Genomic DNA, 19,897 nt, shown 5'->3' with positions numbered 1-19,897 from the left:
ATTAAAGTTTATTTGAACTTAGAAAATATTTATTTGCAAAAGAAGCAAATATGATGTGAGAAAAAACTTTTTCAATGAGTGGTTCGGGTCTGGAATGCACTGCCTGGAAGTGTGGTGGAGGCAGGTTCAATCAAAGCATTCAAGAGGACATTAGATAATTATTTGAATAGAAACAATGTGCAGGGGTACGGGGAAAAGGCAGAGTAATGGCACTAGGTCATAATGCTCATTTGGAGAGCTGGTGCAGACACAATGGGCCAAATGACCTCTTTCTGTGCCATTAAAATTCTGTGATTCTGTAATAGAATGTTTAGACAATCAGAGCAAATTAGTTTTGGCATCGGCTGGTTGCTAAAATATCTTAGTAAGGCAGCTTTCTCAATCATCTGAGTGATAAATGATGTCACAAATTGTCGCAGACTTTTCTGCTTTCTGTCTCTTAAGGAAGAATTGTGTGCATTACTTAACAAACTAAGTGACACTTTTCAAATATGTGCGAGGGTTTGTACGTGAACATGGCTAAGACTGATAGCAGGAGACTTGCAGCCTAATGGATCCTGGCAGTACTGTTATAAACCTGTCATTCAAACATGGGGTCCTAATAAGGATCTGAAGCTTTAACAAAAACCCTAAATTAGTTCAAAGAGACAATAGATAAACTATGAGAAACGACCTGATCTTACCTTACATTGTCAGTATCAGAGTAGGCCTTCCTGCCCAGTTTGTTGAACATTTGCTCCAAAGAGAATAATTCACCCAAGATTGCTGGATATGATGCTCATTTTGAAGCATAAGAACAGAAAGAGGAAATTTTAACACACTCCATCTGACAAGAATGGAGCAGAAGCACAATTAAAATGACTAGGATGTGGACGTGGTTGCCACCCTTTTCCAGCGGGGTTCCAGCGGCTGCCATTTTAAGCAGTTGTATTTTTTTAGGCAGCCAAAGTGCCTGCTAAACGTAGATTGGGGCCTCATGGATTCAAACCAACTGGGGAGTCATTAGGACCTGATAGCATTTTGATAGTCTGCAGACAGGGAAGAATAGAGGAGACCTTCTAAGGTAAGGCAAAAATTCCGCTTGGTGCAACCAGGGGTTCGCCCCCAGGGCTCAGAAGAAAAAACTGGGCTGCTGCTACCTTAGGTTTCCCCACTTCCCCTTCCCACTCAAGAAACAGCTCTGATCATCCCCCCTCATAACTTACCTTGGTGCTACAGAGCAGTCTCCAGCTTACTGCCTGCCTATTTTGAGTAGCAAGACATGTAAATGAAACTGGGAAGTAAAATTGGTCGCGGTTTCCCACAGACACTCCCGCGTGGGAAGGGGATCGGAAACCTACCCTCCCCAACACAGTTTTCCTGCCCAAGAATTCAAATCCACCCTAGAATAGAGTGTTGAGTAGAATGCTCAAGTTCGCAGATGGACCATTTCTCAGTCATTATGAAACTTCCATAAACTTGAGCTCAAGCAGAACTCTGCTCCCTGTATCCTAACTTGGACCAAGTCCCGTTCACCTTTCACCCTGCCCTCGCTGACTTACATTGGCTCCCAGTCTAGCAACACCTCAATTTAAAATTCTCTACTTATTTTCAAATCCCAGTATGGCCTTGCACTTCCCTATTCCTGTAACCATCTCCAGTCCTACAACCCTTTGAGGTCTCTGCTCTCCTCCAATTCTGGCTGGCTGTGCATCCCCGATTTTCATCGCTCCACTATTGAGGGCTTGGCTTCAATTGATTGTATCCTCATTCTGGAATTCCCTTCTTAAAATCTCTCCGCCTCTCTCTCTCTCCCCTTTTAAGATGCTCTTTAAAACTTGCATCTTGGACAAACCTTTGGTCAGATGTCCTAATATCTCCCATTGTGGCTCAATGTCAAATTTTCTTTCCCAAGCACCTTGGCACATATTATTATGTAATAAGGGTGTACAGATGCAAGTTGTTGTTGCAATAGTTTAACAGTGAGTTATCAGCAGGCCGTCAGTGTAGTTGAACTGAATGCCAATGTCAGTAACAAGGAATAAGGTCCTTAAGTTTCTGACAGTCTCTGTGAGTCAGGAAATAAATCACTCGGCTTATGATAAGGATATTCTTCCACTAGTGCCAAAGACCTTTGCGCCTCACTGGTGCTCTGCTTAGTTTGTTTGGCTCATTGCTTACCATCCCAGGTGAGACAACCTTCTTATATTTTTCAAATGTTCAAATACACAGCGATAATACAGCAGGGACCTGTGGTTTACGGAAAATAAATCATCAGGTGCATTTCGGCCTATAGCCTCTGTGCACAACAGCTTGGTAGAATTTTCCGTCAGCCGATGATCCTGAAACATTCTAGTTCCAGATAGTTTTCTTTGCAAGCAAAGTTGATTTATATTCAAAATGCATAGCCATTTTCCACAAATTTCAGCTAGACTTACCATCACAGGCTTAGTGAGAAACTGCAGAGACACAAACATGGTGACATCATCAAAGTTGTCTGAAATTAGCATGGAAATGTAAAACATTTATTTAAACTCCCTTGTTTCCAGGCAAAAGCTTTGAGTGAAAGAGCACAGAATGAGTATTTACCTGACTCTTGCCTTGCCAGGTGTTTTTGTGGCTGGTTGTATGGGGTAGGGTGGGAGGTGGAGGTGGGTGGGTGAGGGTGGGGGTGGTGTGAATGGCTGGGCTTAAACAGCAGTCTGCACTGAAGTCATGCTGTGTAACAAGACACAAAGGGGTCCTATACCTTTAAGGAATACAGTTCATCAATTCATAAGTTCACAGCTATTCATTTCAAACAATGGTTTTAAAGCTCACAATGAATGTTTCAAAATGATTGGTTTTAGTATCCCAATATTTGCATAAATCAAACCAAATATAAAATGATTATGCAGGTAAATGGATAATAAGCATCACACACATTCCACAAACTCCTCCAATTATGCTGATGAACTCTGTAAGAATCTTCTGTGTGGCTGCCATTGCAGCTTTAGTCAGCATCTTTGGTGAAATAATATCAGCCTGTACTGATAGTAGACAATCTGTTAACCTTGCATGGCAGCCTGAGGTAATTTCTGTCCGAGTGTTTATTTTACTTCAGCAGCAAAGAGACCATGAATCTTCATTTTATAACCCTACTGTACAAAATAATGACAGATTAATACCCAAGACAAGTGAATAATTTACAAATGGACATTGAAATGCAGTTGAGATCTGGTCAATAATAGATGGTCACTGGCAGTTTCCATGGATGTCGCAAAGAAAGAGATAAAGTGTGCAAGAATTTTTGTTTACCTGATCGATGTTGATTATAGGTCTTATACAACAATGTGTGCAGAATGGGCTATTTGTGATCTATGAAACGATTTAAGTAGTTGGGACTGTCTAAATAAACAGCTGTGGAAAGCTGAAGCTTGCTGTACTGTGAGGCAGCTGCCAGTTGCTCGCATTGTGTAACAGATGACGCAGAATCTCAGGCTACACCCAGCTCTCTCTCTCTCTCTCCCCCCATCTATCTCCCTATATTATCCCTTGAGACAGAGCCACTTATAGCTTCAGTCATTTCACAGTAAGCAACTGGATGAAGAAGACAAAAAATATCTTCACTGGCCTTTTTGTTGGAGTGGGACAGCGAGACTCACTGGTGCCTGCCTGTGGGTAGCAGTATCTCACCGTCTGGATGAGAAAAGGTTTCCGTGTAAGGGAGCTCAGCTGAACACTGTGCTAGCCAAAGAAATGTCCACACCGTGAAGATATCTGTTAAGTTACACTCACCATCCTGTTAATGGGAACCCAGAATTCCTGCTGTACAAGAATATTGAAGGTAAGCGTGTCTCTGATCTGCAACTAATGGATACAGTCTGTGCCAATAGCTCACATTAAATTTACAGTGAAGCTGAGAGGCTACTGTGGTGATTCTGTACCAGAGTTAATCACAAGTTGCAGTAAACAGGGTAGACCTCTCATTACTGTTCAATGAAATGCCACCAGTTTAACAGCAAAATAAAATGGAATAGCTCCCCACCCCCCTCACTAATACTTGCTTTCTATATGATGTTTAGAGAGACTCCAGGTTGTTATTAAGCTATTTTAGTCATACTTTTATATTCAGATCCTTAGTTATGTCCTTTCAGTACTGGGTAGTTTGCACTGACATGATCCATATTGCACGAGCATTAAAAATACACCATGCTATAGTTTGATTCATATATCCACCAAGAATTTGTTGTTGTTTCCTTACTGAAACATTTGGGAAATGTTTTCAGTGCTTTGGCAAAGACTTTTAATTTTACAAAATCCAAATTGAAGTCATCAACCTTAGTCAGCGATAGCTTTATTGAATAGATTGGAAACACTTCTATGGTGTCACCACGAAGACTCACTATGTCAGTTGATTCATTGGACTGTGGCAAGATGGTAGTGGTGGTGACTTTGACAAAAGTCAAGAATTGACCCTCCTGCTTTATTCTGGGTTGTGACATTGATTCACAAGGCCAGTAATTCTTGCTGCCGTTCAGCATGCGGAGGTGGAATGGGGGAGGAGGGTAGGAATGTTCTGGATTCCACACCCTTGCAATGTCAATCCAAAGAGACAGTTAACCCTGCAACTTATTTAGCAAAGAGTATTTTTAGTGGGGGCACTGTTATGATACTAGTTTATCCCTGTTTTGAAGAAGGGGGAGGCTCTGCAATGATATGGTACTATTTCAATACTGCACTGAGGAACCAGCCTGGATTATATGTTGAAGACTCTGGAATGGGGCTCGTACACACCATTTTCTGACTCAGAGATGGGCCTTCCAACTCATTGAGCCCCAAGGCTGACACTTAGCCCAGTCTACAAATGATGTAGGCAGGGTATCATGACATCTCCCACCTCCAATTTTCTCCAGGTTGCCAGCTGGATACAGATAAAAGATAACTGGGGAAAAAATTCTAGAGGGGAAATGAGGAGAATTTGTTTTACTCAACAAGATATTATGACCTGGAATACACTTTCTGAAAAACTGGTAAATTTAGAGTCAATAGTAATTTTCGAAAGGGAATTGGACATATACTTGAACAGGAGCTATGGGAAAAGAGCCAATGGCAGGGTGGGATGAATAAGATGTGTCTTTCATTAATTAGGTTAATTAAATATCACATTCATGATGGGCTGAATGGCCTCTTTCTATGCTGTATGATTCCATGCCCAAGCACAGGCAGTCTGAAGAAGTTGCTATAGTGTTTTGTGCCCAGTCGGCTACACACAGATTGAAAGGTCTGAGGCGAGGCAGGAAGCAGTGGGGAATCTGAAAAAGCAGGTTTGCATTTTTTTTTGTGGGCAATTGCCAGAAGGCATCAAGCCAGAAGGTAGTAACATTATCGTAAGGCCTCTCAGGCCTACAGCCGTGGTTGGGTTTCCATCCTCATTTCCAGGCAAGGTTCGGCCAATAGGAACACTTTCACCTAGGGTGCACTGTGCCCAGGCTACTAACTGAAACTGCCTATACACTGGGGTTCAGGTCAGCTTAGACAAAGCAAATTCTGTGGGGAGCAGTATCTGAGGTGTGTATGCACCCTAGAATCTCCATGGTTTTCACTCTGTAGCCTGCAAAGCCAAAAAAACTCAACGCCTCTGTTCTAGAGCTTTTTCGATTACCCTTTGGGATCAGGGAGCGATTGCACAAATGGCATCTCCATGAAGGTTTGCTTTCAGTTCATTACCCCTCTCAGAACAGCAAAGGAGAGGCAAGGTCTCCACCACTGCAGTGGCAGATCAGACAAATTAGGATTAGTGAACCGACTAGTCAGTGTTTAAAGAGGAGAAGGACCATTATGACGGGTCATCGATCTGAAATGTTAACTCTTTTTCCTTTGCCGAAGAGACTGCTGTCAGACCTGCTGAGTATTTCCAGCATTTCACCTTTTTAAATCAGAACTAGAGCGGTTATGAGCATTATCATATATTTAGTCAGACTGTCAGGTAGGGCAAGGCAGGGCTAGACCCAGTAATAACAACAACAACTTATATTTATTTGCACTTTTAGTGTAGTAAATGGTCCTAAGACAATTCACAGGACTAATTATCATACAAAATTTGACACCAGGTCATATAAGGAGATATTAGGACGCAAAGCGGAAGGATTTAAGGAATGTCTTAAAGGAGGAGAGAGAGAATTAGAGGGTAATAATTATACTATCTGGTCATGTCTTTGACTATAGAAGAGTGAAATTAAAACTGACTCCAGTGTCTGTTCAGAGTGTATGGACATTAGAAACATGGATGCTGGATTTCCTTGCTCCTTTTCCCACTCCGCCACCACTACTTCAGCGGAACTTCGTCAGGATGCAGATTTACTTGTGCACTTGGGGTTTCCATCAAATATCCATTTAAGTTACAGTGGCAAAGTGGGGAAGCCTGAGAAAATTCAGTCCCTCATGGCAATCAAGGATTCTGCACCATTAAACATATCATTTAAAGAAGAGGTTATGATAAACCATTTTATTTGATACAGAGAGCTATGCGTTATTTCTTCCGTGCTGATAGCCCGCCCACAGATGGTTTGACACAACTTCCCTTGATTTGTTCTTGTGGAGAAATAAAATAGGAACTGTTTGTAAGATATGTTTTCGTTTGTGTGTAGGTTGCCCCTTTAAGTAACATGTCAGAAGCTGACTAGATTTTATGTTTGAATCTCTGTAGGACAAAGTTGTGAAAAGAAAGAGATAGGCTTGTGAATGAAAGAATGAAGTGTTGGATTAACAATGGAACAACAGAGCAGGACTGCACAACTTCCTTGGCAGTGTCAGCCAGCAATTGTCTCTGTTATCTACTATATGCCTTCTTTTCTAAAAATTGCTTTCTCAGGAATCCATATTTGTTGTCAGTCAGTCATTAAGTAAACACTGTTATGCACCTCAGAATATATTCTCTGATACTCAGTGGGGCACATGATTAATGGAATTGATTTCCCACAGAGGAGCTCCAGTTCTTTCTATTCTAGTAAAAATAGTAACTTATTTCCTCTGGTGGGCGAGTCCAGAATAAGAAGGCACGACCTTAAAATTAGAGCAAGGCTGTTTGGGGGCGATTTCAGGAATAATTTCTTTGCATAAAGGGTAGAGGGAATCTGGAACTCGGAATCCAAAAGTTTGTTGAGGTTAGACTAATTGAAAATTCTACAACTGAGATTTTTAGATTTTTGTTAGGTAAGGGTATTAAGCGTTACAGAACCTAGCTGGATAGTAGGGATTAAGACACAGATCAGCCACGGTCTAACTGAATGGTAGAACAGGCTCCAGGTGCTAGACGGCCCACTCCAGTTCTGTTGTAAAAAGAGTCAGCTTCTCACCATTCTTGGACTGATGGCACTGACTGGAATGGAGGCCAGTTTATTTCCTTTCTCCTAGTTTACCAGCTTTCAATGTTTCACTGTGGTCTGCTGTAGGGGACACACCAGCATTTGGAATTATAACACTGTTGCTTCACTGTTGCTGGGTCAAAATGCTGGAAATCCCTCCCTAACAGTACTGTAGATGTACCTACACCACATGCACTGCAGCGGTTCAAGAAGGCAGCTCACCAGCACCTTCTCAAGGGCAATTAGGGATGGGCAACAAATGCTGGCCTAGCCAAAACCGCCCACATGCTGTGAACAAATAAATAAAAAATAAACAAGTTTCAGTCGCTTCTGACATGAATGTCAAAACAAGGGCGGAATGAGGTACAGCTGGTCACACTCTCATCTCTGAGTCAGAAGGTTGTACATTCAATTGTGCTGATAGACTTGAGCACATAATCTATGGTGACTCTCCAGTGCAGCACCGAGACAGTGCTGTATTATCAGAGGTAGTGTATTTCAGTTAAGACAGTTCAAGCTTTTAGGTGGATATATTAGATCCAAATGGCACTATTTTAAAGGACAGCATGGGAATTCTCCTTGGTGTCATGCCCAATATTTATCCTTCAAACAAGATCATCAAAACTGATTATCTGGTCATTTATCTCATTGCTGTTTGTGCGCAAATTGGCTGCTGCATTTCGTACATTACAAGAGTGACAACTCGTTAAAAGTACTTCATTTTCTGTGGCGTGTTTTAGGATGTCCTGAGGTTGTGAAATGAGCTTTATAAATGAAAGCCATTTTCTTTCTTCTCCTGCCCAAGGTTGTGAGCCAGTCAAGCAGCTTCAGCCCCAACACATCTAAACACCATTATTAATTCTCATGTCAAGTGGGGGGATTTTCCTTCCTTCATTCCCACATTCTTTGCCACCTCATCTGCGCACATACAAAAAGATATTCATCCGCTTCCCAATTCTTCTTGCTGAGGAAAAACACACAACAGTCTGACCTTCTCCTTACATCACTTTTAATTCTTAGATCATTTTGAGGACTCAAGGTGACACAAAAAATGATTATGTGCTCTCATATAGCGAATTATTGAGGCCAAAACGATCCCACTGAATTCTATTAAGGTTCCTAATAAGTTAATGCACCTTGTGATTGAAGTGGAAATGCTGGAGTGAGAGGCTAATACAATTCCTCTTATAGATCGGTTAATGCGGAGTGTTCCACTTCACTTTGTATGCAAGCAAATTCAATTTTAATAATTAATTTCAGGTAAATTACAACTAGTCATGATTAAGAAAAAATATTAAGATTGGTCCCAGGTTCATTCTGCGGCCTGTGTTGAATGAACTATTATTGACCGGGGGCAATGTTACTTTGGAATGTAACATTCTGTTGAAGGGTCATTCGGACTCGAAACATTAACTGTGTTCCTCTCCGCAGATGCTGCCAGACCTGCTGAGTTTTTCCAGGTATTTTTGTTTTTATTTTGACCCAGCACTCCTGGTTTAGGTAATTTCTTCTGGGTTTCTCTCGCTCCACCGCTGTAACTTTGGTAAAAGCTCAATAGAAACCCTGCTTACACAGTAATGATTCAGTTAGTAGCACTCTTGCCTCTGAATTCAAAGATTGTGGATTCAATACCCACCCCAGAGCTGTGGGCATGTAATAATCCAGACTGGCACCTCAGTGCAGGACTGAGGGAGCACTGCACTATTGGAGGAGCCAACATTCACAGGGGATGTTAACCTGAGGCCCTGTCTACCCTCCGGGATGAATATAAAAGACGCCATACCAACATTCCACAGAAGACCAGGTAGTTCTTTCTGGTCTTCTGGATAATATTTCTTCCTCAACCAGTGTCACTGAAACAGGTTATCTGGTTATTATCACATTGATGTTTGTGGGAGCTTGCTATGCACAAATTGGCTGCCACGTATCCTACATTATAATAGCGACTACACTTCAAAAGTATTTCATTGGCTTTCTTAGCCTGCCCTGTCACCTTCAATGATTTGTGCCCATATACCCCTAGGTCCCTCGGCTCCTGCAGCACCTTTAGAATTGTATCCTTATTTTCTATCGCCTTTCCTCATTAATCCTACCAAAATGTATCACTTCACATTTCTATGTGTTAAATTCCAACTGTCAAGTGACCACCCATTCCTCTAGCCTGTCCTCTTAAGATATATCACTATCTTTCTCATAGTTCACAGTACTTCTAGGTTTTGTGTGATCTGCAAATTTTGAAATTGTGTCCTGCACACCCAAGTCTAGGTCAAGTGTATTGTCCAGTTCTGGGCACTGCACTTTAGAAAGGGTGTGAAGGCATTAGAGAGCGTGTAGAAAAATATTATAAGAATTGTTCCGGGGAGGCGAGCCTTCAGTTACGTGGATAGATTGGCAAAACTGGGGCTGTTCCCCTTAGAGAAGAGAAGGTTGAGACGAGATTTGATAAAAGTCATGAAGGGTCTGGGCAGATTGGATAGAGTAAAACTGTTCCCATTGGTGGAAGGGTCAAGAACCAGAGGATACTGATTTAAGGTGAAAAGCAAAAGAACCAGAGGCAACATGAGTAAAAAATCTTTTACATAGGAAGCTGTTAGTAGCTGGAATGCATTGCCTGAGAGTGTGGTGGAGGCATTTACATTTGTGGCTTTCAAAAGGGAATTGGATAGTTATTTGTAGAGAAAAGATTTGCAGGGCTACAGGGAAAAGACAGGGAAGTATAAGTAGCTGAGTTGCTCTTGTGGAGAGCCAGCACGAACACAAGGGACCAAATGGCCTCCTTCTGTGCTGTAACCATTCAATGATTCTATGACAAAGCATTTTGTGATGTGCTGTGTTCTTAAAAGGCAATATATAAATGCAAGTTTTTCTTTATCTGTATGAATGGAGTTATGTAATAATTGTGGTTTTATTTAGTGTCTAATGTACCTTTAAGAATAATACTTTTTTAGGAAGGATCTCATGATCTGTAGTAACCAATAGGAGAGTAGCGTGGGCTACCTCAGCAGTCAGTGTAGAGATAGAGTTGGAGTTGAAAGCACACGTGTAGTTGCTGCTGAGTATATTGTAAATAAGCTTAATGTTTCCACTTTAGAAGTGTCTGCAGAACAACTCAATTACTAATAGTACAACTCGGCCACTCTACAACAAGTTACCGTTAGATTTCTGCCAAAGTTGCCATAGTGGAGTGAGCAAATCCCGAGAAAATCCATACTTTTAACTTATGGAAGGCAAAGAAAGACGCCCACAGGTCCCACATCTGATTGCTTTGGGGTGATATCTGAAAGTGATCATGTATGGTTTTGCCTGGGTGGGGTGACAGGGATGGGGCCACATGGTCAAATAGACTGCCAACACTCAACAATCTAGGTTCAAACGTGAGGGCTGGTTTTCCAAGTCTGCAGCTGTCAGCTGGAAGCATCAAGGAATCTCCAGAGCTTTTCCCTTTTCCGTTCCAGCCATTAAAGGGAGGGAGGAAAAATCACAGACCACTTGGCCAGAGTTTGCTGGGTGTAATTGTTCTATCACACTGTCCTGTATCTCTTCTCCTTGTAGCATTAATCTGGCATTCCCTGCTGCTTGCTTGACATTGTCACAAGGTGTATGATTGAAAATAATAACTGCATTTAATGTTGTGATCCTGACCTTGTGACTGACTCTTGTGAATTATTTATGGTGTAATTCAGAGACCTTTCTTAAATAATTGATAAAACAAATAAATTGTAGACTTCATGAAAAAAGTGGAAGAAAAGCAGCAGTGTGTCAATTTAAGCAGAAAGAGAGGGAGGTGGAGATAGAAGAGGTGGAAGAAAATGAGCTCAAAATTTGGGGGAAGACCTGCTCCAGTCACTCTGTGTTCAATATCGGAGAAGTGTTTGGGCTAGAAATTCATCTTGTTGGTGAGACAAAAAGGGTGGTGCTGGTTAGCTGCTATTATACACAGTGCCTGATTGCAGTTAATGGAATTAAATGTAGGCGGTTGTGTAGTACAGACAGCTGAACCAGCACTGCTCATTTTACATCAGAGCCTGAGACAAATTCTTAGACCCTTGTGTTGGACTTTCTAGATTGTTAGTTGCAGTAGAATTGCATGTCTCCATTTTTTGTGTTTACTTTTTCGTACCGTTAAAAGAATATGTTAGCAAAATCACAAGGTCGAATTTTCCGTGGCCGCTGGCGTCAGGCGAGCGGACAATATGGCAAGAAGGCCAAAAATCAGTTTCACAACGTCATGAAACCAGTTTGCGATTGTCTGCTCAACCTGTCAGTGGCGGTCTGTGTTTCCCGCCATCGGACGTCGGGAACTTCATTGTAATACATCTACATATCATTATAAGGCTAGTCCGCTGGACTCCACCCCCCATGCTGGATTGTCCGCCCAGCTCGGCCTGATTACACAAGGACATGTTTCACAACTGCGCATGAGAGACGTGCACCTGGTGAGTTGCACATCGCTCGGGACTTTGAGGTTTGTTTGCCTACCTTGCTTCGGGCAGCACTAACAGTCATCAGCACCAGACTTCACAGACAGCACCACATCACTTTTAGGGGGGCTCACGGGCAGGTCTCTACCTACCAGACCAGCTGTAAAGTGGGGATGGCTTTGTACAGCTGCAGGGCTAGGGCTTGCTTGGCGAAGGGGGAGAAGTAGCCTCAGGCAAGGGAAGGAGCTGCAGGACCAGGGCTGTACTGGGGAAGGATGGTATCCCAGGGTGTGTTAGGGGGCACAAGTTAATCTGTGCAAGTGGCCTCAAGATGGTGAGGGCTGAGGAGGCAGTCTCCAGAGGAGATGAGGCCAGATAGGAGATGTGAGGGTGTGTGTGAAGAAATGATTGGTGATGTCTCTTAAGCTGGCAGTGAGTGAGATGCCAGTGAATGTGTGATGAGCTTGAGAGTGTGAGTTTAGAGTGATGAGATGGTTGCCTTACCCTGGCAGCACAGATGAGATCATTCATTCTCTATCTGCATTGGATGGTCAATCTCTTCTGTGCAGCATTGGTACTGATCACCCCTGCCATTGCCTACGAAGCCGGAGTGGTGATGTTGCTGCCCCTCCTACGGCCAGAACGGGGGTAGAGGACATCACGGTGTGCCTCCACGGCATCCAAAAGGAGCTCAAGGGACACATCACTAAACCTGGGGACTGCAGTCTACTTGCCTTTTGGGTCCATATCTTATTTGCAGCAGTCCTGGGCTGGAAGCACTGGAAGGTGTGCCTGCGGCTGTACTTTAAATATGGAACCTGGCATGATGAAGTGTTGAGGTGATGGCGTGGCAGGTGAATTGGAGCCTGCCTGCCATTGAAACGGGTGTGTTTACTGGGAATGCATAATTAATGCAGCGGGTTTGGGACAATACAGTGTGAAAAGCCGCCATTGCGGCCAGCAGGTAAAACGGATTTTGAAGAATTAACCTTGGCTTCAGGTCTCATCAGTCCCCTCCACAATGGGGCTGATAGACCCTTTTAAATTTATTAGTTTGACTGGTGTTGCCATGGTGAACTTAAGTGGTGTCGTCTGCCACTTCTTCTGTCTTTCCCCTTTAATCTCTAATATTCGCAATGGATGTTCCCATTGGTCTATCCCAGCACTTACACTGGAATCATATTAGCACCTTAAATTAGATATTATTCTGGGCTCAAGCATGGATGTGGAGGCCAACTTGAAATATTGAATCTTGGGCCTCATCTACATCTTCAGAGTGAGCTGCTGACGTTGGACACCTCCACAGGCAACCTGCCTGACAGGCCAAGTTAATGTTGGACTGCGGGGACAGGATCTGATTGTCAGCAATGTGGAGTTTGGGGGAACGAATCTGCTCCTCTTGGCTTAAGGTTTATTAAAATTCAAATCTTATGTGGAATTGGCGGGCAGGAAGGTGCTAAAGAATCTTGAGTGGAGTGAGCCTAATGCCTGCCCCACTCATCAGGAACAAATTTTGTAGAAGGGTCCTTAAGCAGGCATTAGGCCCCTCATTCATGTACTGAAGGCATATGCCTCTTGTCAGCATCTGCTCATGACGTCTAGAAAATGGTCCCATGACTAAGCAGAATAGGATCAACGACTACTGGGGCAGTGTCTGTCCTGGTTTGTGTCCATTTTAAGCCTGAAAAGGTGCAACACTTACCAATACTCTTTAGTGTCAGCACCAAGGAAAAGCCTGAAGGCATTCACGTCCCATAGCATTGGTTTATGTATGTACATGTACTATGTTAGGATATAGTGTGATTTAAAATAACATTGGCACAAAGCAGACTTCGTGAAGTGACAGGTGGCGATGAATGTTAGCTTGTGCATAAGTGCAACTGGCAACAGGAACATGAAAGAATTACCACATTTCACAAACAAACTTGAGTGAGATGATCGTACTAGGCCAGCCTTGACCTCTTCCTAACCTCAAAATACAGTTCAGGAAATGACAAGTGTTAAAAATATTGTTTAAATGCTTTAGCATTTAATTTTAATTCTTGAGGTGCATAGTTCTCTACTAATGCCAGGGTCTTTAACAGACCCTGCTTTCCATTGCTGAATTTCAAACTATTTTTGATACTGTTACAAAACAGAACTGCAAGGGAAAAAATGCACAAATTACAAATTTAAAACTAAAAATTCATACATTTTAGTTACATTCTTTTAAAAATCTCTGAAGTATTTTTCAGAGTAGCTAAAACAAACTGTATTGATGAAGAATGGGATAAAACTTGTTTGTGAACAGGACTGAAGATTGTAAAGAGTCTGTTTTACAAGTGCCCACTGCTGCTGTTGCGACATATTGGAAGATCACTTTCACACTGCTCAGGGTTACCAGTCCGTTCCATTTTAATGGATGAAAATTGTGAGCATCTGCCCATGTTCCCAGTGTGCGTAGCTGCTGGACAGAATTCCCCATCGATAGCATAGGTTTATAAGATTGTCCTGAAGTTTAGACGTGGATGATCCCATAACACTGCACTCTCTGCATGCACTGTTACTTTGCTTTTGTGACTTTGGGGCAATTATAATGTGCAAGTTTTGTATATATGCAGTTCCCCTTTGTTGCCAAATTTCATGCATGTGCAGTGTTGCTGAATTTGGCATACTGCTTCGTTGCTGCCAAATCTGTTACCCATGCTGCATTGTTGCTGAATCTTACACATTTGCAGTGCTGCATCATTTTGAACATGGCATATGTGTATTGCTACCTGCCTTTTGGCACAACAGTGCTCAATTGTTGCTGAACCTGGCACATGTGCAATGCCTTAGAAGCCTGGGTTAATGACCCAGAAATCCCAACGTATAAACTAGGGAATTTAAATTCAATTAATAAAATAAATATAGAATAAAAAGCTATTCTCAATAATGGTGACAATAAAACTACCAGATTGTCACAGAAAACTAGCTGATACATAATGTCCTTTAGGGAATAAATCTGCTTTCCTTACCTGGTCTGGCCTATATGCGAGTTCAGACCCACAGCAATGTGGTTGACTCTAAACTGTCCTCTAAAATTACCTTGCAAGTCATCTGAAGAAGAGTCATATGGACTCGAAACATTAACTCTGTTTCTCGCTCGACAGATGCTGCCAGACCTCCTGAGTTTTTCCAGCATTTTCTGTTTTTTTTCAGATTCCCAGCATCCGTAGTATTCTGCTTTTATTGCAAGCCATTCAGTTGTATTCAAGGAGGAGGGTCACCACCACCTTCTCAAAAGCAATTAGGGAGGGCAATAAATGATGGCCTTACCAGTGATGCCCCCATCCTGTGAATGAATTAAAATAAAGGCACCATGCTGCATTATTACAGAATCTGGCATGTGTGCACTCAGGGAACTGGACCATATTACAAAATCACTGGAAGCGCTCCAATATAAATGGGGTACAAAGCAAGAGAGCCAGTTTTTAGCATGAAAGTTAGAAGGTACATATGGAAGGTAAAATTGTGTAATGCTTCATTCACGCAACACTTTACAAGAACATTACATCGAGTTATCAAAACATTTGTGCATGTCACCAATGTGTAATGTCATCAGTGACTGGTAACAATGTACTCTCTAAGCTGCGCGGGTGCATGGCTGTGTAGCAATCTGTAACGTACCACACAAGGAACAAGAAGGCCACGCACTGTGCGTCAATCTTAAAGGGACAGAGCAATGCAACGAGTCAGCTAAGGGAAATTAGAGGGAACATTGATCACCAGCCAAGCAACGGGGCACTGAACAAGTCCAATTACAAACTCAAGGTCAAGCTTGGGTAGAGTGAGGAGAAAATACTGTCTAAAGAAATATCTGCCTCTCTGCGGATCACCCTTTAAGTTCTTCTACTCCCCTTCATCATAAGAATGGCCCTTTCTGTGTACTCAATGTGAGCTTTATTGAATATTAGATGTGAAATCTATAAAAAGAGCTGTGTATCAAATACTGTGGCTCCAAGAGTGAAACAAAGCTTCAATTGAAAGAGATAACAGGCTGTATTGTGCTACATTCTTGCTTTAAAGCACAAGTTTCCACACTCTCAAGTAAATAGGGCAAAATCTCAGGCATTATTCTTAGCATCAGGTCCTAAAATCGATACTACGAGTAGGTTTCCTCCAGAAGTGCAGGCCGAGAGGGGAAAATTCCTGCTGCAATTATACAGCTTGCATTTATATAAGGCCTCAGCAGTAGAAAGCATTGCAAAGCCCTTCTCAGAGATGCAATCAAAATGTGGATAAGGAGAGGTGACCAAATGCTTGATCAAAGAGGTGCAATTTCTAGGAGGTTCTGGGATAGAGGAGAGGGAGCTGGAGAGATTTGAGGAGTTTAGAAAAGAAGTTCCAGAGCTCGGGTCCCAGGTTTCTGAAGCCAAAGGTGCCAGTGACAGGACAAAGAGAGAGAGGTTGCACAACAACAGGCCAGAGTCAGAATGGAGAATTTAGAGGAGTCATTGTAGTGCTTGAAGAGATTATAGAGGTAGGGTGCAGCAAAGCCATAAAGGAATTTAAACACATTTAGGGAGAGAATTTGAAATTTGAGGCTTTAGGGAACTGGAAGTCAATGTGGGTCAGCAATGGTAAGGTTGATGTGTGAGCGGGACTTGGTGTGGGATAGGAGAGAGACAGTAGAATTTCCCTGAGCTGAGGTTTACAGGGAACTAACAGGGAAGGGGAGTGGTGAGGGTTGAAAATGGAATGCTGACCAGGAGAGTTTTGGAATAGTCAATTCTGGAGGTGACAAAGGCAGGAATGAAGGCTTCAGCAATTAGTGTTGCCTATCCCAGCCTCATCAAAAGACAATCATACAGTTTCACAATGATATATGAAATCAGTGAGATGCCTGTCAAATTAAGGGTTCCTCACCTCAAATTTAACTCTTTTTATATAACTTCAATGGAATTTGTGGATTTTAATCCACTTTTGACTACAACTGCCATGTCGCACATTTCTTTTGTATTTTGTTAACCCTTATCTCATGTTCTCTCTTCATTTATTTTAAATGTCAAACATTAATTTGAAAGCGTGTCAAATGTTTGTACTCCTTCTAATGTGCTGGGCTAGCACCAGGTTGAAGTTTATCTCTTACTGGATGATATTACAAGACAAAATCTCACCTGTCTTGCACTCAATCTCTCTAATTCTTTCATTCACACATGTATCTCATTTTTTTTCACACACACTGTCATACTCCCTCTCACTTGCTCTCTTGCTCATCCCTTCCCTTATCCTGTATAATTCATGCAATTCTCTCATTCTCTTAATCATACCCACTTGTTCCTGTCTCAGCAGTTCAGATTTCATTAAACGAGCATTATCCCACTGTTCTCCGAAAGCTCAAGAAATAATTATCTGTTTGTAAGTACTGTGGCTTTAAGATTTACTCAGGTCTGTTTCTTTTTTTTTAAATAGAAATCTCCTCCAGGTTACCGAGCGTCATGTCAGTAGGATCACCCTCCTCACCAGGCGGGCCCAATGGTATCATTAGAAGCCAATCTTTTGCCGGCTTCAGCACACAGCTGGAAAGAAGATCTAGGTAGGTACATGAGCATGGTCTAATGTTGTTTTGCAATAAGTGGTATATGTCTTCACATTTCAACACATATATGGAGTTCCGTGCCTTCACACTTAAACATGTACATAGAACTCAGTTCACTGATGTTTAACAGCTGGTTAAATTGCTGACATTCAAATACAGCCGGAAAACCAGCAGTTAAAAGGCAGCCCAGTCCAAGCCTAAAAAGCTCAATTAAGTGTGAAACAAAAATGATGTGAGCCAAGCAGGTTCACTGTCTCTGGTTTAAAGCAGTTGACATTTTTCTTAGCGCTCCTCATGTACAGTTTGCTGTAAGCAGGCTTGTTGAGCTCATAGAATCATAGGGCAGACATGCCTGAGCTGGCTCTTTGAAACAGTGGTTGTGCTTAGTCCCACACCCTGGCTTTTCATCCATACTGCTGCAAGTTCCTCAGCCTCAAGTATCTGCCCAAATCCCTTTTCAAATATTTTATGGAATCAGTTTCCACCACCTTTTCAGGCAGAGTGTTTCAGATCGCAACCAGTGCTCTGAGTAAAAAAAATTCTCCTCATCTCCCCTCTAGATCTCTTGTCAATGATTTTGAGTCTATCACCTCTAATTATTGACTCACTCACCAGAGGGAATAACTTTTCTCTTTCTGATCTATCAAAACTTATCATCCTGAAAAACATTGGCTTGATCATCTCTTAACTATCTCTGGCCCAAAGAGAACAATCCTACCTTTCCAATCTCTCCTCGTAACTGAAGCCCCTCATCCCTGATAACATTCCAGTAAATCTCCTCTTCACCCTAAGGTTTTTACATCTTTCCTGAATTGTGCTGTAGAATTATCCACAATACTTCAGCTGAGGCCTAACCAGTCATTCATAAAGTTCTGGCATGATCTCTTTGCTTTTATATTCTATTCTATTATATTTCTATTTCTCTATTTATGAATCCAAATAATCCAAATAATATGCTTTTTGACCACCTTGTCAGCTTACCCTGCCACCTTTAAGATTTGTGTATATGGACACCAATGTCCCTTTGTTCATCTACACTTCTGAAAATTGTGACATTTATAGTATATTGTCTTCCCACATTACTCCTTCCAAAGAGCATCACTTCACACTTCTCCTTGTTAAATGTCATCAGCTATGCTTCTGCCCATTTCACCATCCTGTCTATATCACCTTGAAGCTCATAACTATCATCACTATCTTGAGATGACCGACAACCAATGGAACACAGCAGACTATAGCTCTCCAGGCAGATGGCCACAGAGGTCTGTGCCATCGTAGCTGAAGATCTCACACCTTGCAGCACTGCCCTGCCAGTAGCTGGCTAAGTCACAAAGGCCTTAGCTTCTTCACTTCTGGTTCCTTACAAGGGTCAACTGTGGACCTTGGTGGCATTTCACAAATGGCTGCACACCATTGCATCTTGCGCTGGGCACTGATGCACTAGTTGTCAGAGTTGGGCATTACATTCAATTCCAGATAAATGGGTCTTACAGGCACAAAGGGCAGTGGGTTTCGCTGCCATTTCTGGATTCTCCCCGGTGCCGGGCATCATTGGTCACACCCATGTGACACTCCCTCAACTTTCAACTGGTCTATGACAAGAACAAGACCTTTCTGTACGGGGAGAATTTTCTCCCCGTCGGGCGGGCCGGTCGGGAGCAGGCATGGAGCCGATCGGCTGCGTGCCGCCATCACCTGTGCGGGTGGGGGGAGGAGGGAGAGTCAGGGCTTGCGCTCTTTCGCGCATGGAGTTGCCTCAGGGAGATTAAGTTCAGTTTTAAAGTTTAAAATAAACAAAGTTAAAAATCATTTACACATGTCCGCCTCATGTGACAGCATCACAAGAGCTGGGACATATTTATGAAATGTGTAAAAAATATTTATTAGTTTAATAAACCCTTCATGAAACCTCATCCCGCCCGAAGGCCACCTGGGCTCTTCACCTGCCCGTCAACCTTAAGGTTGGATGGGCAGCCTTGTCAAATTGGTTAATTGTTTTATTAATGGCCTTAAAAGGCCTTTGACAGTTCGGCGGGCATGCAACCGCCTCCAGTGCATGCCTGCCGAACAAAAGATCGGAATGATGCGTGGTGATGTTGGGACACATGCCCGATGTCACCGCGCGTCATTTTACATATCGGCATGCGGTGACCGCCCCTGCAAGCTGAACAGAAGATTCTGCCCTATATGTGTGCTTGGTTTCCTGGTAGCTGCCATGGTTCCTTCATACTCCTCTAGGCCAAGCTGATACAACTCTTAATTCCTCCCCTCAAACATCGTGGGAGGATATAAGGGACAAAAGGATATCTCTTGAAGACGTGGCTACTCACACCCCCCTCCAACCCTTTGTGCCTCCCACCTGTTCTCCAAAACTTGACTGCCTACCCCCCTTGCCTCCCTCCCTAGGATGCCTGATCCTTGACCAAAATTCCTGGACTTACCTGAGTCCAGTCTCCATCATCTCTTCATTGTGGGGCTGCTGGCAGTGCCAGCAGTGCCCACTGCTGAGTTCTGACACTGCTGGGACTGCTAGAGCTGCCAGCAAATCAGATTGGCCAGCAGCTCCCGAGGACATGACTTCCTCCCGCTGA

At 42.7% G+C, this 19,897-nt stretch overlaps 1 protein-coding gene across 3 annotated transcripts in view; it reads left to right on the top strand.

Moving 5' to 3' along the window:
- ripor2 (RHO family interacting cell polarization regulator 2) overlaps positions 1–19,897 on the top strand; it is a 95,707-nt gene that overhangs the window by 10,819 nt on the left and 64,991 nt on the right. For 2 of the 3 annotated variants that reach the window (XM_078539229.1, XM_078539227.1), the window contains exon 2: positions 17,180–17,303. In XM_078539229.1, the coding sequence (XP_078395355.1) occupies positions 17,206–17,303 (98 nt within the window). In that variant the 5' untranslated portion in view covers positions 17,180–17,205. Of the gene's footprint in view, positions 1–3,526; positions 3,806–17,179; positions 17,304–19,897 lie in introns of those variants that run through there. The other variant, XM_078539228.1, reaches the window with a different exon arrangement.

Source organism: Cetorhinus maximus, chromosome 3 (assembly GCF_964194155.1).
Source record: "Cetorhinus maximus chromosome 3, sCetMax3.hap1.1, whole genome shotgun sequence".
NCBI classification, from domain to species: Eukaryota; Metazoa; Chordata; class Chondrichthyes; order Lamniformes; family Cetorhinidae; genus Cetorhinus; species Cetorhinus maximus.
The sequence above is the reverse complement of the archived record's forward strand: the minus strand, read 5'-3'. Positions and strand labels throughout refer to the sequence as shown.